This window comes from Phoenix dactylifera, unplaced genomic scaffold (genome assembly GCF_009389715.1).
Source record: "Phoenix dactylifera cultivar Barhee BC4 unplaced genomic scaffold, palm_55x_up_171113_PBpolish2nd_filt_p 000233F, whole genome shotgun sequence".
NCBI lineage: Eukaryota > Viridiplantae > Streptophyta > Magnoliopsida > Arecales > Arecaceae > Phoenix > Phoenix dactylifera.
The window spans coordinates 501455-527326 of NW_024067734.1; the positions used below are offsets into that span (position 1 = coordinate 501455).

Below are 25872 nucleotides of genomic sequence, written 5' to 3' on the forward strand. Positions count from 1 at the left end.
TGAACTAATTTAGGGATTGCTGCATTATAGAAAACCCAACTTGGGCTTCAATTTCCAAAAACAAAAATATATAATGTAAGCAAATATTCAGATCAAAAGCGATAGGGCTACAGTTGGTCTATAGCATGAACTTTGGAATATTTATACAGGGATGAGGAAGTATGAGGGAGGCCACACTTCTTTTTCATTTTCTTCTACTTATAGGAAGACAAATCTAAAACTGCAACCCAAACATAAAAAACTGCAGCACTATTCATGAACAAGCCCCTCATCTTTCAAAATTGATAGTCAATAGCTTCCACTCATGAAACACATATGCAGCTAAGCATCATCAACACACAGTCCGGCCATAGCAGATTGAAGCAATATAAAGATTCTTGGCCCATTTGTCCTGAAAGAATAAGAGTATTAATAATGGAGTGTGCATAAAATTGTCCATGCCATTAAGCTCTTAATATAAGCAGTGAGGGAATTTGAGGAATTGAAAGAGTTATAGAATCTAGATGCAATTATTGAAAAATAAGAGCTAGCTAGTAGCACCATAAAATATCTGAGTTAAAAGCTTACAAATAAGATAAACAAGCAAAGGTCAAACTAGTACAATATGGTACAAAAGACAGGCAAAATAGGCAACAGGAATGAAAGGATAACAATAAGATTGAAAAATTCATATACTGCTATGAAGTTATTATGTGAGGTTTCTTGTAGATGAAATCAAGTAATGAAGCTTTCAAGAGCCCATGCCAACAGAATTGAAGTACTGCATGCTTAAAAAATAGAACAAAGCAACTACTACTTCAAACATTAAAAATTGAGAATAGCAGCAGAAGAGAGAGGCCAAACTATTTGCCCAACATCCTTTTTATCTTACGACCTCTTCTCCTTGAAAGCCAGACATCTTGAAAACACATGGGTATCTGCATGGTTCTGTATTGTGACAAAATTTCCCTTTTTGTTCAGTTGACCCACTCCATATATGATACGATGGCTTTCCAAATCAATAGCCACCAATACCAATCTGAAGAGACAAGTCCACAGAAAATTTTAATGCTTTCATTCAGAAGTTAATAGAATGCTGTCAGAGTTGGATGGTTTCAATTACTTAAGATCAGTCACAACTGGAGCCAAAACTCAGAGGCTAAAAGAAGGAAAACAGGCAGTGTTGGAAGTATAGTCTTTGCAACAGGATAAAAGCCAGTGGGCAGCATATATGCTATGATATCAGATGCATCAGCTACTATGACAGCAAGACCAAAACATGGTTCGTGTTACATTCATGGAAAGAATGTCCAATCTCCCATACAATTTAAAGTAGCTACCAATGAAATGGAAGCCTTTGAAACAACCTTTCACATTGACATTTGCTGGGACAAATAGATATCAGTATCTATCACATGGGCCGCTCCATATCAGAAAACATGGATCAGCTGGCAATAATCATTTGATCAGGAGCCCATACTTGTTACTTCCGTTGAAGGTTCTACTCACAATAAGGTTGGTTCCATTTTCAAAACCTATATAATTAGAATCTGCACTGATCTTGTCTTCAATGTATCACCTGTCCAACTTTCTAGTTTTGCTTCCAATATAATCTCCAAAAAGTTTACCTTTTTCTCATACTAGGCTCATTGCATTTCCCACCACCTCAAAGACGATCAAGTAGGCATTAATAGTCCTGTGGAAGAACAAATCAGCAAAACCCTAACTCTGCTTTCATCTTCCTCAAGTTTTACTTTTCCTTTATTCTTTTCATAATTTTTATGCCTTGAATTAATTCATCCAAATTTTCACCACTAAGTCTCCTCAGTCTTTAGTTTCCTATAACAAGAAAATATCTTGTGCTTATCTTCAGTCACAGGCCAAGAAGGAAAGTGTGACAAAATTAACTCACTCCAAGTTTTAAACTTTCTCGACTAACAAAGTCACTGCACAAACATCAAAACTTGGCACTTAAATGCTTCTAAGGTATCTAATATGTTATTCAAATACCCACTTCCATTGATAAATCAGTTTATGTGCGTCCTTAGAGATGAACAAAAATGAATACACAGATGAAGAAAAAATCAAAGCATCATAAAATAATGTATTTGGAATATATGGAATAAAGCTTAGCTTCTTAATATGAAACAAGTCCTTGCACATATGCACTAGAAAACTGCTGAAGAACTTAAGCACAGGATAACATATTACATGAAAAATTTCCAAAATTTGAGTACTGGGTGGCAGTGTATTGTCTCAAGATGTTTATTAATAAATAGTTTCCTCTGACAATGCTTTCTTTTCATTTTCAACCGTCAAATGAGAAAAGAATTAAATGAAATATCATCAATAGACACCATGGAGACATTTCTTTATCATGTAAGCCACCTTAGACATTTCTTTGATAAAGTGTTTGGTATTCACAATAATGGGAAATAATTATGTAATTTAGCATGGTATGTAAGCAAAAAAGTAGACAATTATGAACGATGAAGATAAGCAGAGTACAAAAATGAGAGGAAAACTTTAAAACATCATATTGCCCATCAGGGAGATAGTCTTTTCTTTAGTATTTCAAACAATTAGAGTTCACAATAATGAAAGTTATGATGTAATAGGCTGCAACATATGTATAAGAAAAGGAATGAAAATAAGCATAGGATGATACTTTCTGAAAGAAATTTTAATCAATTTATTACAAAAAGCCACCTACATATGAGTTAGGTGGCAGTCGCTGTACCAGAATTACTGAGCTTTCCAAATTGTAGTTGCAACCATCAAACGAAAACTCAAAGCATGCATGAATGAAAATTTGAACAAAAAGTACATAGGATCATTCAACATATTTAGGTATCACTTGATTGTTACGAATGCATCAGACAGGTTAGCAATGATGAAGAGTGCGCTATCTTCACATAACTCATTAATGAGGTGACTAACACATTTGTATACCCTCCACTTCAGGCAAACAAGAAGGTCCGCTGATTATGTGAATATTGGCATACCTTTACATGGTTACTAGGAAAAGCAGAAGTTCGAAGAGTTTCTTGTGTCTCGTCCATCAATTTTCTTTTCGGTATGCTCAGTATAAAGGCAGCTTGATCAGGAGTTGCTGCTGTAGAAGTTATCCTGTAACCATTCTCCCACCGACGGTGGATTCCTTCACTTGGGTAAAGAAAATCCAGCTCTACAACCTGCATTGTAGTGATGAATAAAGCCGCAGAAAGAGCTATATAACAGGGAAAATGTTCAAGCAGTTGGACCCAGTCATTCTTTCATTCAGCAACTGTAGTACTATCAAACAAATAGATATCCTAATGGAGAAGAAGAATTTAATGAAAGGATTAACCTTCATTCCTAGTAAAACTGATAATGACCAATATCTCATTTTGTCTTCTGAAAAGAAGAAATGACAAAATCATAAAAAAAATAAAAAACAAAACTTTTAAATCTCAGTGATAAAATGATCTTTTCAAGATAAAACGATTGTGGACCTAGATAGTAGATTTAACTTTGTCACCAAAATATAGATGTCATGAGATTTAAAAAGCCTTTACCGGACGGACAGGATTTCTCGGCGCCATGAAAAAATTAAAAAAAAGAAACTGAATGGACCATATGTAATGATGATGATGTGAAACTTCAGAATGATCTGAAAATGTAGTTATAGAAATGTTGGATTAATGATGACGATGTGAAACTTCTTGTCTATACACAGGCTATTTCCAATAAAAGATGTAACAAAATTCAGGGGAAAAAACTTCGATGAATTAAAAAAACTCATGGACATCAACCAAATATGACAATTCACATTATAACTGATGTATGTTTTTTATTCACGAGTTTCTTCATCTGTTTGAAAAAAATCGATGTCTATGGTCTGAATGAAACGAACTGAAGATGATTCCAAAAACAAATGTGAGGTTATAATAAGAAACAGCATATGCAGTATGGTAAAGGTGCAAGTGCGTATCAGAGAATAAATTAGACTACCTGATCAGAATAGCCAGAGTTCCTTGACATGACTACCCCCCAACGACTGCCAGCGGTAGTCATACATGTAACATGAAAACCTTCTTTCCACTTTTTATTGATCCACTTGAAAGGAAATGATTCGCTAACTTTATAAGACTGTTGAGTATAAGGGGTTCCTGCATTGTGGGACAACAATAATTGCTATTAGCAAGCCATCAAAGAAAACAGTAGTAAATTCCTGAAAAGCTTCAAAAACTGAGTGGTTAGGCAGATCAGAATAAACACCTAACATGAGTGCAAGAATGAAAAAAATGTACTTCATGCATTTATTTTTGTTGACTTATCCAGTAAAAATGCCACAAAATAATTTAAATTCCATGCCACTAAATAAATATTATAAGGTCCACAAGCAAGAGTTAATATTTAGATTCACAATAATTGCTTTTAATGACTACTAGTATGAAGCCATAGGAATGATTTCTTTCCGTCTTGGTGTTGCTAACACTTAATGGCCAGATTATATCAGTAAGATGCCACAAACAACCCAATAAGCGACGGGAACAAAAATACTCGCCTCTAAGAGAGCACATACAATAAGGTCTACAAGCAAGAGTTAATATTTCGATTCACAATGATTGCTTTAATTACTACTAGTATGAAGCCAGAGAAATGATTTTTTTCCTTCTTGGTGTAGCTTACACTTAATGGCCAGATTACATCAGTAAAATTACACAGACAACCCAATAAATGACAGGACCAAAACACTCGCCTCTAAGAGAGAGAGAAAGAGAGAGAGAACCAAATTTAAGGGAGATTTGCATACTCTAGATAATTGATATTACACCACTCCTTAGTTTGGTCATGAAACTAAATAACATAATACCAATTCTTAAACACCATTTTTAACAAGACCAAACTGCTTTATTAGTAGGGCTGCGAACAAACTGAGCAGCTTGAGCAATGCAATAACCAAGCTCGATGTGAAGCCAAACAAATCAAGCTTGAACCAGCCAAACAAGCTCAAAATTGACTTCAAGCAGGGTCAAAATTTGACCCAGCTCGATCAGGCTCAGGTCAATAAGGTTCAAATATATTCACATTTATGTATATAAGGCTTTAATCATTGTATTTTATTTGTTCTTGGAATCAAATAAATGTTAATTCAGGCTTGAATCAAGCTAGATTCAATCTTGAACTGATTTCAGCTCGATTTAGGATTATCAAGCTGATCAATTAGGATCGTGTTCAGCTAGGTTGAAATTAAGCTCAAATTGAGCTCGAAATAGTGGTAAACAAATTAATCTTGATCCAAGAGTACAAGCTCAAAATTAATTCCGAACAAGCTTGCCCAGACCCAAGATCAATTGAGCTCGGCTCAACTACACCCCCATGTCTTAATCTGGTGGCATTTATCTCAAATTACCTAGGAAAAAAAATAATAGGATTGAAAACACATTATCAATCAGCTGCTTGTAGGTATTCTAGTCAAATTATTCCTGGAACAGAGCTAAAAGGAACCAGAAACAATAAAAAACAATGTCAATCAGATGCAAGATAGTGCAAAGCTTTGGGTATCTAAGGCCTGCTAGAACTATAGATTCTAGAATTTACTAGACCTGGCTTTTGAATAAAGGTGAACTAGCCGAGAGATGCTTTTCGAGAAAAAAATGGTATCAGATATCAAGTGATTGCCACAGATTTAGGTTAAAGCAGTCAAATTAGTCTTTTAAGGCCTGCTATGGAACATTAGGGTTTTATAGCTGCTGAAACTGATTTTAGAGCTTAAGAGAGGAACCTAATAAATTCCATCAAACATCAATTGCATCTGAAGTATAAGGTACAGAAGACAAAGCAATGCAAACATGCAAAATTCAAGAGAAAGTCAAATAATTAGAATAAAGAGGAAGGATTTACCAAGTGGCATCTCACTAAACCGGGAACCTAGGCCTCACAATTAACTGCAAGCCTCACGCATGCACTATGTCATCATCTCATGAAAAACAGAAAACACTTCAACTCTCTACTTATTACTCGTCAGCATTTTAAGAAAGACCAGACCTATTTACAGATTTATAGGGTGTCTGATATAGAAACCAAAACAAGTAGAAAATAATAAAAATGAAAGTATCATGGACATCTCATCACTTGAGATGATGAAAGACTGTATTTAGTAGGGCACTGATTGCTTGTAAGCCTCATAATGTGGCAGCCCTCTTCATTTCTTTCTTCGTTATGCACCAAAAGAGGATGCTTGGTAGCAGAAAACCTCTGCATAGTCTACAGCCAGTTTGGAATCTCTGGATAAATTCACAACCGCGCTCACTTCCTAGGCACTTCGTTCTTTTTTTTTCTAAAGAGATCTGTGTCTCTGCATCTGAATCAACTCCTAATTCTGCTGACTAAGAGGGGAACCTTGCGAAGGGTGAATAATCATAGAACTAGATTCTCTTTCCTTATAGAGTCCTAATTGAACAAGTTTTATGTGTAGCCTAAGACATACAAATCTTCTCTCATTTAGGCCAAATAACATCATACAAGATCTGGAGGAAGTCCTTTCCATATTGAGACACCTTAGATAGCCTGCAAGCATTTCTCGACATCCTTTCCAAATTATGACTCCTGATTAAAGAACTTTTTCAAGCTTCTCCTTTTAGTGATGCAAGAGAGAGAGTTTTGGCTAGCCAATTATTAATGTGGGGCCCCAAAAAGTGGCCACCTAATATCCTTGGCCTTCTTTTCCTTATTTGAGACTCATTAAAAAAAAAAATTGGAATACCATAAATCCTTGGAAGATCTATATTCACTGGATGTTTCGACTAGGACAAACAGCTAGCATCCTCCATTCAACATTCACCATCAATCAAGAGATCGAAATACACTAGGACATCTAATCTTAATTAACAAAGTGCTGAAATTGATGATCTCTTTGATCAAAATTTATCTTTTTACAGTTCCTTAAAGCAGTAAATGCAGAAGGATCAACTAGAAGAGATTCAACACTTCGATGATCCAACCACTGGATACCCTTCCCATGGAAAGATCTTTGGTCTTCGTTATTCTAGATGTAGTGAAAACCTTCATGTGCTAGACTATGATATTGAAGATAAGAATGTAGTTTGACAAAAGCAAGCTTATGTTCATCATGTTCAAAGGTAACAAAACTTGTACAAATAGTGTTCTTGGAAGAAGCATAAAGTTCAAGGAGGAACCAAACAGCCTCAAGAATGATTTCTGAACTCACATCTTAAAAACATGTGAAACAGAAGGAATAGGAAGTTATCGATACAAATTGAAATGCTTGCAAGATTTATTTTAAGACTTTTTGTTGTTCCTATTATCAGATTACATGGCTCATTCTAATTTCTGTAGATTCGCATATCAAGCACTGACATAACAAATGCTACAAATTTGAGCATCCCAAGGCTCCCAGAGCAAGAAAGGAATTAAAGTTTGCTTTCAAGCACAATCTCCACATTTCTAAATGTGTTTGTTAAGATTAACACCCAGCCAAGGCTGTAGTTTCTCATCCACATCCTCCAATATTTGGAAAAAAGCAACTCCACACGACAATGTTTTTGAAATATAAATCTGATTTTTGTCCACATTCATTTCTCATATAATTCTAGCATCAATAACAGAACCACAAAACACTAGTAATAGGAATCTTCCATTTATAATGCCCCACCCACTTCCAGATCTCCTAGGAAACTTGACCTCATAACCACTTCAGAAGTGTTCTGTTATTAAATATGTTTAAGAGACCTGCTGCCCCATACCCACATCCAAGCTGCTTCTGGTAACTAAGCACCATGTGCACTTCCAATGCAGTGGTGGTTCTCTTGATTTTATATGTAGCAGTAAGTTTTTTAGCATGTAAACTTTTGTGGTAAAACTTTCATGTGGACAAACTTGCCTGCATCACATCAAGGATTCAACTATTATGTGCTGCACGTGAGCTGATCAATGGTTGGCATAATACCATATTGTTAGTTATCATGTCATGTCATCCCATGCCATGCTGATCAGGTGGTTTCCATGTGAGAGTTTGTGGAAAATCCATGTCCCACTAACATTTGGAGGTTTTGGGGAATCTGATTTGACACATTTATTTGGGGAACTCATCCCAAAATCTGAACTAGATAAGAAACTCCTAGGAACTGGACTCCCAATACATAAGCACCGAAGAAAGGGACGCAACAAGGAGGGAAGAGAGAAACCCATTGTTGCTTCTTGCCTCTGCAAAGCATTAAGTCCAATCCATCACTTGAAGGTCTAAACCCTAGATGATTCAAAACAAAAGACAAAGGAATGGAGAAAAATCTGAATTAAAGATTCTCCATAATTTTCTTGATAAAACCACTCTTCTGCAATACATCACACTTCTATTTGTTTCTTGTAGGAAGAATAAAAAAAAAAGCATCCTAGTGCACAAGGCTCTCGGCATTGTGGGGTCTAGAGAGAGTCAAATATATGCAGCCTTACCCCTGTGTACAAAGAGGTTGTTTCCGTGTTTCGAACCCAAGGCACTCATGTCCTATAAGAAGAGAGTAGATACGAGAAAAAGAAAAGTTTCTTTTGCAAACATCCATAAATTACATCTTAGCTATTGTTGCCACTAAGAACCGGCCTGACCCAGGCGCCGAGCGACAGAGACACTGGAGCACACAACAATGAGCTATTCCGGTCATGCAAGGCCGCAATTGGGACGGAGAGCTATTGTAAGGGTCTTGGTCTACGGTCGAGCTCCAACATGAAACAACAAAGACAAAGTTCTCTTACCGAAGTGTGTCCGGCAGAGGACCCTCCAATTCTTAAGTCAGAACGATGCTCAAGGAACAGAGAAAGTTCTCAGTGGACTATCAAGGCACGCAAACACTTACTTGGAAGGTCCCCCGGGAGTGGATTGTTTAGGAGGCGTGATCCTGTCGCCCCAAAATTCGAGCATGTGGGTGAGCCGAGAATGATAGGCCTTCGCACATTCCAAAAATCAGGCATGGCCATTTCGCATGCAGATCGCGTCCTACCCATTTAGCTGGCATGATTTTAGAGGTCATTCGAGATTTCGGCCGAGGTGTCTCCAGCTATGGAGAGTCTTTGAAATTTAAAATCAGTCGCGCACTTCTGGGCTTCCCTCATGGCGAGCTTTAATTGGTGGCCTAGAGGCTTCGTGGCGAGCTTTGATTGGGTAGCAATTTGTCTTGAGCTATGGTCGGTTCATGGACCTCTCGAAGCTCATATTCGGCGTCAGTCAGTCGAAGACATCGAAGGAGGAAAAGGGTAAATGACCTGTAGAGCTTTCCTTCCAAAGGAATGTAGCATGCAGCTTGGCTCTTCAGTCTTCGGGCCTCTCTCTGGTCCTCTAGGAGCTTGCCATCATGGAGATACTCCACGAGTGCATCCATCCAGCTTTGCTCAAGATCGATTTACAGTACAGGGGTTGACAACTCCTCTATGCTCGGCCGATCAAGTACTTCTAGGTAGGTTATCTTTTGAAGGTCAAAGAAATCTGAGGTAGCCAACTTTGATATCAGGTCAGCTCTGGCATTTTCTAACCTCAAAATCTGCAGAATCTTGAATTTCTCAAAGGCTGAAAAAACTTCTTTAACCTTCTGCAGGTACCGTTCCATCACTAGAGCGCCTCAAAATCTCTTCGAACCTGTTCAACAACTAGTTGGGAGTCAACAAAGGCCTTCAGGTGTTGCACCTAAAGCTCTCGAGCTAGTCTCAACCCAATGAGGAGAGCCTCGTACTCCGCCTTGTTATTTGAGACCTTAAAGTTGATGCACAGTGCATATTCTGTAACCACTCTCTCCGAGCTGGTTAAGATCAACCTAGCCCTACTTTTATGGAACTTCTAGGAATCGTCTCGCTCATGCTCCACGAGCGATGTACTATCCTCCGCGCACTCCACGATGAAGTCCGCCAACCTTGCACCTTGATGGAGGATTTGGGCAGGTAGTGAATGTCAAATTCACCGAGCTCCACTGCCCAATTAACCAACCTCCCCGAGGAATCTAGCTTTTGCAAGACTTGCCCTACCAGTTGGTCGGTGAAGATGGTGTTCGAATGAGCTTGAAAACATGGCCAAAGTCTTCTTACTAAGATGACAAGTGCATGGGCCACCTTTTCCAACATTGGGTATGTTGTCTCTGCATCTCAAAGGACCTAGCTTATATAATATACAGGCCTTTCGACGCCAGCTTCTTCACGAATCAGGACTGAACTCATGGTGGTCGAAGAGATGGCAACATAAAGGTATAACATCTCACCAAGAATCAATCTGGAGAGAAGCAGTAGGGTACTGAGGTAACTTTGCAGCTGCTTGAACACAGCTTGGCATTCCTTCATCCAGCAGAAGTCTTTCCACTACCTCAAGACTTTGAAAAAGGAAAAACTACTCTCAATCAATCTTGTCACAAGTCTTTCAAATGCCTCAGGACTTTGAAGAAGGGCAAACTCCACTCGGTCGATCTTGCCACAAACGGACTCAAGGCCATGATGCGCCCAGCAAGACTTACCTCTTTCTTGGTCTTCGGGGGAGCCATTTCTAGCATGGCTTGGATTTTCTCAAAATTTGCCTCTATCCCACGTTAGGTCACCATAAACTCAATTTAGCTTAGTGTGATATCTTCTCAAGGTTCGGAAAGTCTCTAGGTCAGCTACATGGTGCTCGGCTTGTTGGCTCTTCACCAGCATGTCATTGATGTAGACCTTCATGTTACGGCCAAGCTGCTCCTTGAACATCTTATTGACCAGGGAGTTGGTAGGTGACTCCGTTGTTTCCGAAGGGCATGACTTTGTAGTGGTAGAGCCCTTTGTCCGTCATAAACAAGATCTCCTCCTCATCTTCCGATGCCATCTGACTCTGGTTATAGCCAGATAAGACGTCCATAAAGCTAAGTAGCTGATGTCCTAAGGTGGCATCGATTAACAAGTCAATCCTCGATAAGGAAAAGCTATCCTTGGGCAGGCTTTGTTGAGATCGGTAAAGTCGATACACATTCGCCATTTTCCATTCCCTTTCTTGACCAGGACAACATTGGCCAGCCAATCAAGATAGTTCCCCTCTCGGATGAAACCTGCGCGAAGAAGCTTATTGACCTCCTCTTCAATCACCTTTGCCTTTCTAAGGCGAAGCTCCTTTTTTTCTGCCTGACAGGCCAATAAGTCGAGTCCACATTCAACCTGTGGACGATGACCTCCGAGCTTATGCCCGGCATGTAGGAGGCTAACCAAGCAAAGATGTCAACATTTACCCAAAGAAACTCCACCAACTGGGTCCTAGAGGCGTCGCTAAGGTAGGCTCCGACCTACACTATTCGGCTCAGCTCCACCTCACCCAAAGGTACAAAGAGGAGTTCCTCGGCTGGCTCTAGTCATCCTAAGCAAGGTTGGAGGAATCGGTACCGGGCACCATACCGGTTCCTCGGCGGCACAACACGATACAGGTTATGCCTGGCCTGTACCGAGATAGGCACGGTACCATGGAAGAGAGAAAATGAGAGATAGAGAAGGGGAAGAGAGGGAGGGAGGCCTAAGGAGGGTGGCGGACGCCGAGAGGGGGCCGACGGAGGTTAGCCGAAGCCGTGGAAAGTGAGGTCGCAGCTGTTTCCTCTGTTTCGAACGGAGCAAAATTGGGGTCCAGTCGCGGCCTTAAAAAAATTTTGAATTTTTAAGCGAAGTCGGAATCCGCCGGCCCTCCATCGGGGTTCCTGACCTCTCCCTCACCCTCCCTCGCTCGCTCTCTCTTTCCTTCTTCGGTTCTAGTAACAAATTTCATTTTCGTTGTTAGAATCGTACCGAGTACGGCTCGAAATGGCTGGAACTGCCCGATTTGGGATGGTTCCGCCGACTTTGATCCCATATCTAGAAGCTCTCAATAGGCAGCGTCTCCTTTGGCTTCTTTTCCTTGAGTGTAGCTAGATAAAACTACCGAGCAAGTGCCTGATCACCTCGAACTTCTACACCATTCTTAGTTGGAAACTTCATCAATAAATGGTAGGTAGAAACTACGGCGCGCAGAGCATTTAGGCCTGGCTGCCCGAGAATAGCATTGTAAACCAATGGGACTTTGACGACCAGAAAATCTAACATTATAGTGGATTGCCATAAGGCCTATCCTGCTGTCACAGGAAGGGCGATGACACCTTCCACTGGGACCGAATCTCCAGAAAAGCCAACCAAAGGAGAGCAGATCTTCCTTAACTGATCAGGCGCTAAGCTCATTCTATAAAAGGCCTCATAAAACAATGTCTGCCGAGCTTCCATTATCCACTAAAATTTTTTTATATCATAATTTACTATGGTAAGGAAAACTACAACAGCATTATCATGGGGGTTTGAACTCCCTCCACGTTAGAATTCAAGAAGGAAATGACTTTGTTCGTCCTTGTTCTCTTCGAAGACGGGCTCCCAACCAAGGCAACTCGCGCATAAGCTCTCCGAGCAAACGAACTGGTACTGCCAGCAGTTGTTCCTCCGACTATCATATTGATGACCCTCGCAGTTGGCCAATTGTCAACCTGCGTCTCGGTGGCTGGTTGCTCCCGACCAGCATCTGCTCGATCATGTGGGGGTCATGGACGTAGGCACCAAGGTAACTCCATTGAATCAAGGCCTCGATTTCATTCTTCATCTATAAGCAATCCTCAGTATCATGCCCATAGTTGCATTGAAACTAGCAAAACTAAGTCATGTCCTTGCGAGCTACCAGTCTCATTTTTCGAGGCAACTTCACGTAGCTTTGGTTGTGGATTTCGATGAGGATTTGCCCCTGGGTAGTGTTCAGGGTCCTACCAAGCTGCTTGAAGGAGTGGATGGAGCCGGCCACAACCCAGTGTACCATAACCAAGCTGTTTTTCGCAACGTAACAGGGAAGGCTATGCATAGCACTGCATCAGTGGCACCCTGGAGCATCATAATAGCTTTGAAGCTTCTAAATGATCCAATGGGTCGTAGACCGTCATATGTCTCCAACTACGGCATCTTGAAGCGAGGAACATGCTCCTATATTATTGCTACTGAGAATAGAGGTTCGGTGGTAAATTCTGCAACCCTCCCGTGCTCGGCCTAGTGCTGCTTTAGAGCCTCAAGGCGCCGATGAATCTTCTCGAACTTGCGATCGAGGTCAGCTCCCTCCTAGAGGCCTTCACTACTCGGAGAAGGAAGGGACTAGATGCTGACTCCTCCCATGGAGAGTCAGAAGATCGAAGTTGAGTATCCTGTGCAGGACTCCATGACTAGGAATGGCGGTTGCATGGAGCCTTGCTAGGACTTTGGGAACAGGCATGCTGGAACTGCTCATGGGTTACCGCCGAGGTCAGTTGCGGTTCTGGCAGAGGTGGAGCCATCCGTGGGCTCTGCAAAGACCCGTTGGACTCCTCTAGTGTGCTTGGTTAGGAGTTGGAAGGTGCTAGTTGTGCCCTTCGAGACTTCATAGTGATTGGTTATGAGATCTCCTATGATGGGATCTTCCCTCCGTCTAACGCCAATATGTTGCCGCTGAGAACCGGCCTATCCTAGGCGCCGAGCGAGAGAGACACTAGAGCACATGGGGACGAGTTATTCCGGTCGTCAAGGCCGCAATTGGGATGGAGATATATTGTCGGGGTCCTAGCCTACGGTCGAGCTCTAACCTGAAACAACAAAGACAAAGAAGTCACGCCGGAGTGTCCAACGGGAGACCCTCCAATGCCTAAGACAGGATGATGCTCAGAAAACAGAAGAGGTTCTCAGTGGTCTGTCAAGGAATGTAAGCACTTACTTGGAAGGTCCCCAAGAGTGGATTGTATAGGCAGAGGCGCGAGCCTATTGCCCCAGAATTCGGGCACATAGGTCGGTAAGGATTAGGAAGCCTCCGCACATTCCGAGAATCAACCGCGAGTGTTTCGCATGCAGATCGCATTTTGCCCGTTTAGCTAGCTTGGTCTCAGAGGCCATTTGAGATTTTGGCCAAGGTGTCGCCAACTGTGGGGAGTCTTTGAAATTTAAATTCACACTTCTGGGCTTGCCTCATGGAGGGCTTTAATTGGTGGCCCAGAGGCTTTGTGGCGAGTTTTGATTGGCCAGCCCATCGTGTTAAGCTATGGTCGATTCCAAAACCCATCAGCTACCTATTAAATTGACTCAAACTTGAAAAACCAATGGAAAAAATAAAAAGTATTTTTTCACATGTATTTTCTAAAATATATTTGTCTCATTTTATGATCACATTACCTGTTTTTCACATTAATTACTTTTCTTAACAATTGTTCCACACTTTTGTAGTTTCTCTGAGTGGCCAAGTATGTTTACAATAAGAGAAAAATGGGAAAGGGAAACAAGAAATAGAAAAAACGAGAGAGCCTGTGTTAGTTAATTGCAGCACGTAATAGTTCATCCCACTAAACATGTACTGATGTACAGCTACAAACTACTCTGGACCACACAAAAAATACAGGGTTATGTACCCCATACATCGCTCGTATTTATATATTATACAGCACAGATTAGCTTGGCAAGTCACTTGAATCCATGTATGAATGTATCAATAACTGATAACATAATAAGAAAATCAGAGTATAATTAAGGAGTAATGTGCATGAGCTGACGACAGAAATGAATACAGTGAATTTTGCCTCCTTTACACCATCTTATAAGCTAACTGACATAATCAAAATATTCCATCAAAATCATAAATAAATGTATACACAGTTCTGCTTCTTTGTGATTACAGGATTCTTACTACCATTCTGATGTCAAGAAACTACAATGAAAATATTTTAAAAGTTTCATAGTCTACTAGTTTCCTGAAAAAGGAAAGCTCAGCAATATTATTACAGAAAAATGGCAATAACATCTAGTGTGAATTCTGTTCTTCACTATGAAAGCTTATAACCTACAGAATGCACAAGAAATATATGACATTTTGCACAAACCTTTAGACATAACAACCAATGAACTTCCATTAGCAGCACCAGCTATCGCACTAATATAATAATTCTTCTCCCACTGCTCCATAATCCAATCCTGCAACAAAACCAAATATAGATGAAAACACAAAGGAGAGAATAATAACATGAAGACAGACATAGATCAGCCAGATTTAATTATGACACACCTTATGCAGGAACATAGGTGACAACTCATAAACCTGGGAAGAAAAACCTGTTCCTGCATCCATGATGAGAGCCCAAAGGTTCGCTGATGATGCCACACAACTGATAAATAAACCATCTTCATTGCCCTTTTCAATATGTTGCTGAAGTCTTGCATCTGCTACATTATAATGGTATCTAGAAATATCAAATTAGCAGAGTTTCAGACTTTCAGTGGTACAGAAGAAAAAAAAGAAAAAAAACGTTGTCCTGTATTGATTCAAACTAACAATTACATGGATGATCTTAGGAGGAGTGGAGAATATAAAATTTAGCAAGACAGGCAAATGAGTATAATTGATAGTACAGCTCCAGATATGAAAATTTGGGAAGTTATGGGAGGGAAAAAAGGAAAATGAAAATTTTAATGCAAGCAGAGGTGAAAGGCAACTAGAAGTGAAATGCAACCGATACTCTCCAAATTTCTTCAAGGGCCAGACCAAGTTGCATCAGATCACATTAAATTTGAGTTTAGGAACTTAATTTACAAGATGACAGTAGATATAGCATTTTTCTAAAAGAAGCATAAAAGTCATATTGAATTAAAAATGTTTTTGTAGGCAGAATTTAAAATAATTACTGAAAAAAGGTTTAACCCCATCACATCATTGAAAAAAATGCAAACCTTCATTGACATGATCCATGGGTTTCTGTTTTAGATGAGTAGATGCAAGTCAAGCATCAGTACCATTGTTCAAAAAGATCTAGCTTTCTAACATTTGGAACGATAAAGAACAAAAAACCTATCAAAATCTCAGAAAATTGGGACTGACCTGATGAACTACTCCTCACCAAATATTCTAAAAGGAAGAAGAAATAGGGGGTTAAGTGTCATAACAGGAATCGGCACCGGTGGCACTTCTATTGACCAACTGGAATCCTATAATAGCCAGTAGTGAACTAGTGGCACATGAGAAAAGAGAGAGCTGAATGCAAGAAGAGAGAAGCCACAGTCCCCGAAAAAATTGGAAATGCAGCATGAATACAAATATGTTCATATCTTATGAAATTAGAAAAACAATTTTAAGTGCAAATAGGGCAAGAAAAGGAAATGTAAAACTAATCATGATAAAGTTGGTCCTGATACAAATTATGGGAGCACAGAAGAAGGATAGCAGGTCCAAAATCCAGAGCTAAGACACTAGACTGACAAAGAGATGAAAATAGAACTAGAAATTGATTGGGTTAACCCATTTCCAATCTAGAGCCCAACCAAAATTAATCTGGTCCAACCCGAACCAAAGTTACTTGGATTAGGCTTGGATTCAAAAACATAACATGTTGTGAATACAGAACTGATAACTAAATTCCCAATCCAAACCCAAATCAGCCTGAGCTGATCCAAAATTAGTATGCTATAACTTTCAAAACCCTCCTTGAGTATAAGAAATTGATTATCTTTTATAATATAGTTAGCCAATAATGTATTACTAATTATAACTATATGTGGTTATTAATCAAATAGCATATAGGATATGTTCTTGATAAAATATCTACACACGTTGCTTGCTATTATTTTATTGCATGATTTATTTACGATATAATTAGCTAATCAACTCGTACATGTATATTGTGCATTCTCAAAAAAGGTATGCATATTACATCTTGTGTCTGGATTATTTTTGACCCCCATTTGACCTGAAAAATCTAATAGAATGATAAGATCATTATAAAACCTGACCCGATCCAACCCGAAGGGAATTGCATTAGGTTTGGGTTCAATTTTTTAACCTGGCTCAAATATGGATTGGATTTGGGATGTGCCCATCCTGGTCCAACCCAACTTGTTTGAAGCCCTAGATGAAAATATCAGGGAAGCTTCAGCAAGCTCTTCAAAACAATGACAGGCAATTTTTCTCCATGAATGATTTAAAGAAATGCTAGGTGAATATTATGCAGTTTACCAGTCCAAGTCTATCTGACCTTTATAGTTGGGGATTATTAAAATGTTAAACTCTAGAAGGAGAACTTGTCTATTTCAAGCATTTTGCTGGAATTATCAAACACCTACTTCAGCAAACTATATAAAACCATGGGCAACTAAATTTTCCACCAAGATGCCATAATAAAGATGACTTAATGTAGGATAGCAACCATGTACATGATACCTCCAATGCCATTTAAGCACATTTACGAGGTGATCAAGAAAATCAATACAAAACTACCAATCAACAAATCATTTCCTAGTTTGGCCATGGTTACGTTAGCATTCCCTAATTGTTCCCATACAACTTTAAACACTACTTACGAAAATGTGAACACTTTCCACACATGCCTTAAGAATCAAAATTTTGCTACAAGTGCCATTGAAAGACAAATAATCAATCCCGAGGTTATGGTACAGCTAGTTAAGTCTCATGACAAGATTTTAGTTGAGAGAGAAGAGCTCCTCGTGAGAATCATTCCCCATTACTGAAACATGCAAGAGGATAAAAGATGAATTTAGCAACTTGGCATACATAAGGCAGGTAAAATCCTGAACACTCATGCAATTAAAGTTGAACAGATTTACGTAAGTCAAGGTGACGCCAAAATATAACAAATGAGGAGGCGGGTGGAAGATCAATTCGAGTCCTTGAAGAAATTAACCGCATTGAATTCAGTTACCTTGGACTAGTAGAAAGTTTACTTTAGCTCAATGGCAGAACCTACAATGTCAAGAATCAAAAGATTCTTCGTGTCTTTAGGTAAATGGTTCATTCCTGCCATAGTTTGACAGTTTGTCACTCAAAGCCAACTTCAACCACATTTTGATTATAATGGAGCTCGGTTCGGAAGCCTAGATCCTCTAGATCTGAAGAGTTGTGGACTGATCACTTAGGCTTTAGAATTTGCATCAGAGTTCATAGAAAGAAGTCAAAAGAAAAGGTGCAACTTGTGAAATTTTACAAGACCATGTAAGGAAGTAAAGAATTTAGCATAAACAAGTTTTATGGGAAAACTAACTTGTCAAACCAACCAGGGACATTTATGAGATAAACAGCAAATTTTAATCAAGATCAATGGTCTAAATATGAAAAGAGATTAAGGCTAGCATACCATGTGAGAAACAAAAACAAAAAAAAATGAAGCATAGTGACGAAAAAGAAAAATTCATAAGGCTAAGAAAACAGCTTTTTCAAAGATGTGGTTTGCGAAATTGGTCAAAGAATGGATTAAAATAATTAAAAAGAATTGCTAATGACAGCATAACAGTTGCAATATCACACCATAGAGTCAAAGAAGAGTAAGGAGATCTTGAAAGCAATATGTTTGGGACACATTTTGAATAGCACATCTCCGAGAGAAGTATTTGGAAAACTAGGATGCAGATTTTGGGCCTTAGTAAGCTAGATGTCTTGGAGTCTTTGGATCCTAAGAGTCACAGAATGAATGGGAAGGAAAACCTAGAGTAGAGAGTTCAGTCTTTAAAAAGCTAGATGCCTCAGAGTCTCTGAAACTCAAGAGTCAATAATTAGAAGGGAAGGAAGAAGGCTTCAGGCTCCCGATCTTCTCATACTACCATAAACACAGCCAAAATAGTTGACATTTAGCCCTTAAATGATGAATATGTAAAAGCGCAAGAGAGTATTCCTCATCAAACATTTTAGTTTTATAAGAAAACATTTCCTTCAATCAAGGTACTGAACAAGCCTCTAAACAAGATCATAGAAATAAAAGGATCTCCAAAGTAGATCATACTGAACCCACTACAGCTAATTGGAGGAATAAGTCTGCATTTTTGTTTCACCTGGTTTGGTGAATAATCAATATTAACCTTGTTTAGTGCATTGTTAATTTGTTATTGTGTTCTATTGACACGTAAAATGTAAGAGTATTAATCTTGATGTCAGAATACAGCATCTTTTGCACAAACATTTTGGTGATTAATTAATCCCAGCTAAGTGCATGTCTGGCTTACATGTTCTAAATAATACATGACCATGACTTCAAGTGTCGGCCATGCAATGAAACTGGAGAGACCCAAACTCATACAGCGAGCCAGCACTAACACCCAGCACAGGTCAGCATGGCAACCTTTTTAACCTTTTTTTAGTATTTTAATTTAGAAAAGGAATTTTCCCGGCACAATGCAGTACTCATGCTGGCATGGCAAGGCATATACTGTGCCGGCAGGTGAACACCATGCCGCAGGCACCAATACTTAAAACCTTGACCTTTACAACTTAAACTTGTATAGATTGTTGCTTGAAAATGAGAGACTGTCAACTTTGACATCATACTTCGAGTAGCTTAAAGCTCAAGTCAAGATCACAGTTGATTTAAAGCAAAGAAAAAAGAACACTGATTTATTGGCTCACCATTTTTCTTCTGTCGCACCTCTTTGCCTGCACTCAATCAAAAAATAACTTTGCGTACTGATTTATGATTTAACTCAAATTACCCAGTTCAAACATTTTAAACTAATTACATGAGTGTCAACTTCTGATATACAGAACACACATATATACACACACACAAGCACGTACACATACATATACATACACATATATTGATGTAAAATAAGCATCATCGCACTTGGTATGCCAAAGAACTTAATTGGGGAGTTCATGACTCGCAGCAAATAACACCTGAAATAGAATGCTAACTGAAAGGCGCACACACACACAGATAAAGCATATATAGTTGAGTTATAGCACAAAACCAGTTGCATCCAATGCATCCCAAGTCAATTTAGTACTGGTTAAATTACCTCTGCTTCATGGGTCGCCTAGCATTGTAAACTGAAATCCATTGAGTTGCTGGGCTTCCCAGTCGGACTTTTTTCTTAGGTTGCTCATCTTCTTCAAGATTCACTAGCAATCTTCCACGTTTCTGCCCAACCTAAATATGTAAAAATTAACTCTTAAGATAATCTTACAGAATCAGTAGATGAAAATTAAATCAGGGTAACAGCTTATAAAATACTGATCAAAAAGCATTAATGCTGCTGCCTTTGTGGACCCTCATCTACAACCTTTAAAGCTCCATCAATTCTGATAGGTCTCAGCGGAGAGCATGGTTCAATCAAACCCTCGAAAAGGGAAATGAGCTTGGTGTAATTTGGCTCTTCGTCAAATTTCATATTTGTCACTATTTCAAGTAATTGTTTGAATGGAGCAGGGCAGAAGCAACACAATGACTCAGGGGAAGTAGCCATTTTCTTCTTACAAACAAGAAAACTCTTGTTATCTCCCTGAATTTGTTAAACAATAATGAAAATGGGCTTCAGATTAGTTCAAATACAAGTCATAGACACAAGAAGCCTACGAATATGATATAATATACCTGGTAGCCTTGCCAGGGTAGCCTTCCTTTGATAAGGAATATTAAAGTGTAGGCCAAGGACTCTAGGTCATCCCTCCGGCTTCCTGTACGACCTAAATGGGCATGCACACTTGCATATCTTATGGTTCCCCTGCCGAAAGAAATTATTAGAATGGAACAGAGATCATAACTGAGATAAGCATCTAAAAGTCTACAGACCTAAATATATCTGGCCTTTGATCATAATCCACATGTTGACTTGATGATGTTTCTTTCCATCTTGATGCTGCACCATGTAAGCCATTAATCACACCCTTAAAATTCGTTAGGGGACAAAAATTAAATAACAGAATAGGAGAAGAGACAACATTAAAATCACAGGGACATTTAATTAGGCAGAATCATTAGAAGATGCTGGTTCCACAAGGCCACTAAGCTTACATCACATTGATGAAAGGAAATGAAGCTCAAAATAGGCATATACCCAAACCAAGATCGATAAGAAAGAGCTTTTTCTCATCAGCAGTTCCAGGCTGACCAAGTAAAAAGTTTTCCGGCTTGACATCTCCATGCACGAACCTGACCAAGAAACAGTGAAGCATTAAATAGGAAGTGAACTAGTGAAAGTGAGTGGAAGATAAACAAACTAAATTTAATTGAAGGCAAAAAACAAAACTATAAAAAGTACCCCTTTGAGTGAAGCTTCTCGAGAATCGATATGGCCTCTACAGCAATGCAAGCTACCATGTTTGCTGACATCCTGTTCCATAAGGTGTTAAATAATCAAACATAAGCAAGATATCATAGAACACAAAACAAAACAAAACAAAACAGAAGTATGTCCACATACGCTTGGCCTACAGAATTCCAAACATCCCAAAGACTAGGCCCAAGCATATCCATCACCTGAAAGAGTTAAATAAGCTATAATTATCAAAACTTCCATAATCCCAGTGTTCTAAAAGTTTTAATAGAATTTGAATTCACCAGAATGTAGTAGTCTCCTTGACGGCCCTTGTAATGAACCCATGGTATTCCATAACATCCATTAAGGGTGCTTGACACCAGAAACCAATGAGTCAGACATACGAGTTAGCTTTATCAAGGAAAACATGAAGCACATGCCACCACAAAATGAAAAATTCTTACTTATAAACTTGCCACTCGTATGGCGGGCCATAGTTGCAACCCTTACTACTACGGTGCTCAAATTTCAATGCCACCTACAGATGATGCAGGTAATACATTATTAGCACAAATCTACAATTATTGTGTACAGTCTTGATGCAAGTAATAATTGACTATTAGTTCAGAGTTCAACCTCAAAGGCATCTGGTCCTGTACGCTCTGTTCCACCAGATACCCTTCTGCCAACATAGACCTGACCAAAACCACCTTTACCCAATTTCCTTTCTATTTTATACATAGGAGAATTACCTACTTGAACCTGCAATGGAGACAGGCAACATTAGCTTTATGATAGTCTTGTCCTTTGACCATAGAAAATCATTTTTAACTACATGAAAAAATGCAGTAAGAACAATAATATATTGGAGAGTATTAAAAGAAACCCTTGCCTAAGAAGCTGAAATTTTTATGTCATAGATTGTATTTAACCAACGGAATATTCAAATCAATAATTTTATAGAATCAAACTTGACATCTGATTCTTAGCAAAAAAAAAAAAAAAAAAAATCTAGAAAACAAGATGTGCAGTTTTCAAAATGTTCAGAAAACAGATTGCAACACATGCAATCCCCCAAAAATTGCCATAAACATGACAACTTTTGATTGGCAATACAACCTTTCTCCTCAGAAAATAATTATTACGATGATAAAAGGCATCAATACCACATCTATAACAAGGTAATATGCAGAGATCCTCAGATCAAATTCTAGATATCCGGAAATGAGATTTCAGATGTGTCAAACATTTACAGACAAAATCATCTGAAGGATGAAGGTATCGCCATAACATCCTTCCATATGTTTTTGAAATCTAATATTTCAGCTACCTCAGTAGGAGATCAAAACAAATCATCCATCGCACTCAAGATGGAAAACTGAAAAAGTGTAGAACCAAGAACTCTGCTAACTTGGGCAACATATGATGAGACATCAAGAATAATAGCCGGCAATAATAATAACAAGAATCAATGCAGTTCTCTACATGTGTTTAAAATCAAATGATTCAAAAACCAGATGATAAGACTATTTGACCAATATATGAATTTCATTTCCAGCTATCCACTGATAGCTTGAAACATATTGGCTAGTATGAGCTAAAATAATAGGTGCTTAAATTATATACATATTCTATCAGTAACCAAAACCATGATCCTTCAATAATAACCAAAGACCATGTTTCTAAGGTTCTTCCCCAGGGTTAACTAAGAAACTTCCCGACCAGGAAAGCATTTAAACCTCTATTGCTTTAAACTTCTATAATTTAATATAGTGAAGTTGATATTTGCATTCTACATAAGCATTCAAAATGATTAAGTTTAGACTAGTGCCATGCACGTGCTATGTGTGCAGTTGATTCAAAAGTAAACATCCAATGGAGGGCTGTGATTTCATCAATCATGATAATTTGGAATAGATTTGACAAATATACTTTCCGCTTAGTTTGGTACTTCTTTCTCTTTCTTTCTCATTTATTAAGAGTGAATGTCAAAGGGTATAATTACTAAAAATGAAAGGGGATTTAAGATGCACAGCCTCGCTTCTACGGGAGACCTACAGCCTCACGCACAAACATCTAGCCATGCTATATGTATGCATTACATATAGCAAAGATGGTAACAACCATATGCACTTGCATTTTATTAGCTTAATAGAAATCAGATATGATATAATTTACTATGTTATCTTCATAAGAAACAAATCAACATACAAATGACCATATGCCCAACTTGCACATATAAAACATAAAAACTGTGTTTATATACGTACAAAAAAGTCTTAACGCATACATAGCTAGAAACTCCATATTCTGTTCAGAAAAACAACTCGCAGCTAATGTCCCAACAAACCTCAAAAAGGAAAATAATTTATAACAACTCCAATACAATAGGTCAACAGTTAATAAAGAAGAAATATTCTCTAAGAAATTAATAAAAAGATATGAATATGAAACAGAGATCGGGGTGATAAATATAAAACTCACCCAGAAAGTCAAACCAAATATTGCTAACCAGATCCACTTTCATTACTAAGTGAAAGATAACAGATAAATTGAACGGGATAAAAGGCATACCCTCTCAGGGACAGGAGCTGCACTCCCATCGTCTTCAGCTCCCATCAGTTTTTCAGCACTTCCACCATCCATTGCCAAGTCTTTATCAGCAATGCCCTCAGCAGCTTGATTCAAAATGAAGCCTTGGGCACCCGGAACAGCAGCTCCCCCAACAGCAGCCCCAGGTAGAATTTCACAGGGCTGATCGGGGTCCAAATCAATCAGCGTAATACCTCTTCCTCTACCACCAACTGTAGGCCTAACTGGTGTAGCTGAAGGCCCTTTCACTACTGCTGCAGCATTCGAGCCCCTTCCTCTACCTGCACCACCACGCCTTCCTGTTCTATTTGTTGTCGGCAATACCCAGTTTTCAGCTTGGTCAATGCGCTGGGGAGGGGGTGGAATATCATCAAGTTTCTTGGATTTCAAACGAGCTTGTCGGGCTCCACTTCGCAGCTCGGGCATCCTCTCCCCATGCAAGTCACACCCACATTAAATTCCTGGAGGTCCCTTCCAATCTCCTCATCCAAGAAACAATGTCATGGAGAAAGATGAAGAAATCAGTTCACATATGAAGAATAAGCCAGTAGCACAAGAAAAAAAAATCCAAAACAAGTCAGAAAGAAGATGCAGAGTAAAACAAATTCGCTTAGAAATCAAGCAACCACGCCCCCAAGAAAATGAAGCTTAACAGCGAATTTAACACAGTCCCTCGACGATCAGACAATACCATGCCCTCTGAAACAAAGAGGAGTGCCAACGCAACAGTCAGAAATAGGGATAATATCAAATTTTTCTCTTGGGCCACGATCAATGACTGTATGAAACGTCTGCTCACCGATCACATCAGCAAATATAATAAAGAAGGATCAAGCCGAGGTTTCCCACAGTAATAAATATAAAGAGCCCTACTGTTTTAGCACCACATCCGTTTGAAAGGGATCGAACGTAGCGAAAAAGAAGAGGTACCTCTATCATCTCATCTGCGGATTTCACAGAAAAATTCCTCTTTTTCCCCAAAAAGCTTTACAAGAACGGGAATCGTCACTGGCAAAAGTGATCAGTCTGTCTATCCAACCTTAATAGGCTCTCCAAATCTCTCCCTTAAGGAAATCCAAAACAAAAAAAAAAAAAAAAATCTTTTATACTATGAGGCATCAACAGATTCATTTAGAAAAGAAAGGAAGAAATCTATCCCCTTTCCATCCCATCATCAATTATTCCCTCGATTCATCCCATAAAGAACAGATCAAAATCAAAACTTTCCGAAACATCCCTCATCGCACCACCAAAATCCACACACCATTGCAACGGATCATCGAAGCCAAATCGATACGAGAACGTGATCATCGGAAGATAAAACACATAAAAATTTGATTTTTTCTTCAGAAGAAACAGGAAGATCGTCGAAAAAAAACATCGAAGAAAACGTGATCGGCAAACACAACCAGAAAGATCGACTTGCTTACGATCGACTGCTCAACTACGGCGTGCGATCGCGCTTAGATCTTCCTGGATGGCGGCGGCGGGAGTTCGGCATTACCAGGAGCCGCGGTGGTGGCTGGAGGCGCCGCAGGATAAGGCGAAGATAGGATCGAGGTATCGGTAGGGTTAGGGCTTGTCTCGGTCGTCTCCTCGCGAATCGAGAACAGGGAAGGGAAATCGGAGTTAAAGAGAGAGGGAGGGATTAGGGGGGAGACGAAAGGCTAATGGCGGAGGCCAAAACGTGGAGCTGCGCTCTCAGAACGCTCTCACCACCGCTGTCCAAATCCTTACCGTGTTGTGCAAACACAATTCATGCATGCATAGGAAATAAATATATCTAGGGTGGCCCATGACCTTGGACACATACATCCTGGGTGGATCGGTGATTTTTCCTGCTCTCCTCTATTATTTTATTACTTTCCATATTGAATGAGTGGAATTACCGGATCGCCCTGCCCCTACCTCACTTGCCATTCTCCAACCTACCTCCAAGAAGGGGAGGATGGAGTCCCAAAAAAAATGTCAAGAGGGAGAGGGTCGAATGGTAGATGCATAATTGAAACAAGCAAGATTATGATTAGTATAAAGAATTAAAGAGATGACTATATGGATTGAATGATCTATAAGGATCTAATTAGATGGCTACTTCTAGATAAGTGAAAAGATTGTAGGTGGATAAACATATTACGAGAAGCTTAGATACTAAAAAATTGGCGAAGTTTTAATATTTGCACGATAAATAAGCAGAAACGGAGCTAAATTAATGATCATATAGAAATATATGGAGGAATTTTTGCAAAGAATGTAGACAGT

General features: G+C 39.1%; 1 protein-coding gene across 2 annotated transcripts; it reads right to left on the reverse strand.

Annotated features, from left to right (window-relative positions):
- Positions 1–24: 24 nt before the first annotated feature.
- Positions 25–25371, reverse strand: LOC103718369 (casein kinase 1-like protein HD16). Of its 2 annotated transcripts, none has more exons than XM_008807157.3 (17): positions 25118–25371; positions 23596–24092; positions 21658–21783; positions 21486–21559; positions 21324–21393; positions 21187–21242; positions 21025–21096; positions 20821–20915; positions 20556–20622; positions 20358–20487; positions 20047–20265; positions 19783–19913; positions 15053–15227; positions 14871–14961; positions 3973–4130; positions 2985–3173; positions 25–391 (listed from the first exon to the last, which is right to left on the reverse strand). In XM_008807157.3, exons 2-17 carry the CDS (start codon positions 24037–24039, stop codon positions 332–334), a joined length of 2157 nt encoding a protein of 718 aa, XP_008805379.1. In that variant the 5' UTR covers positions 24040–24092; positions 25118–25371; the 3' UTR covers positions 25–331. The 2 variants fall into 2 exon arrangements, with proteins under 2 accessions (XP_008805379.1, XP_008805378.1); XM_008807156.3 differs by having other exon boundaries at positions 25044–25371.
- Between the last annotated feature and the right edge of the window lie 501 nt (positions 25372–25872).

What these genes read in the sequence shown, in the direction of transcription:
- LOC103718369 (XM_008807157.3), bottom strand. Translation starts at nt 24,039, where the DNA reads ATGCCCGAGCTGCGAAGTGGAGCCCGACAAGCTCGTTTGAAATCCAAG. An exon ending in CAGGACCAGATGCCTTTGAG is followed by an intron (nt 21,560 to 21,657) that starts GTTGAACTCTGA and finishes CATCATCTGTAG; the next exon opens with GTGGCATTGAAATTTGAGCA. An exon ending in ACTCTGGCTATTCTGATCAG is followed by an intron (nt 3,174 to 3,972) that starts GTAGTCTAATTT and finishes ACTACAATGCAG; the next exon opens with GTTGTAGAGCTGGATTTTCT.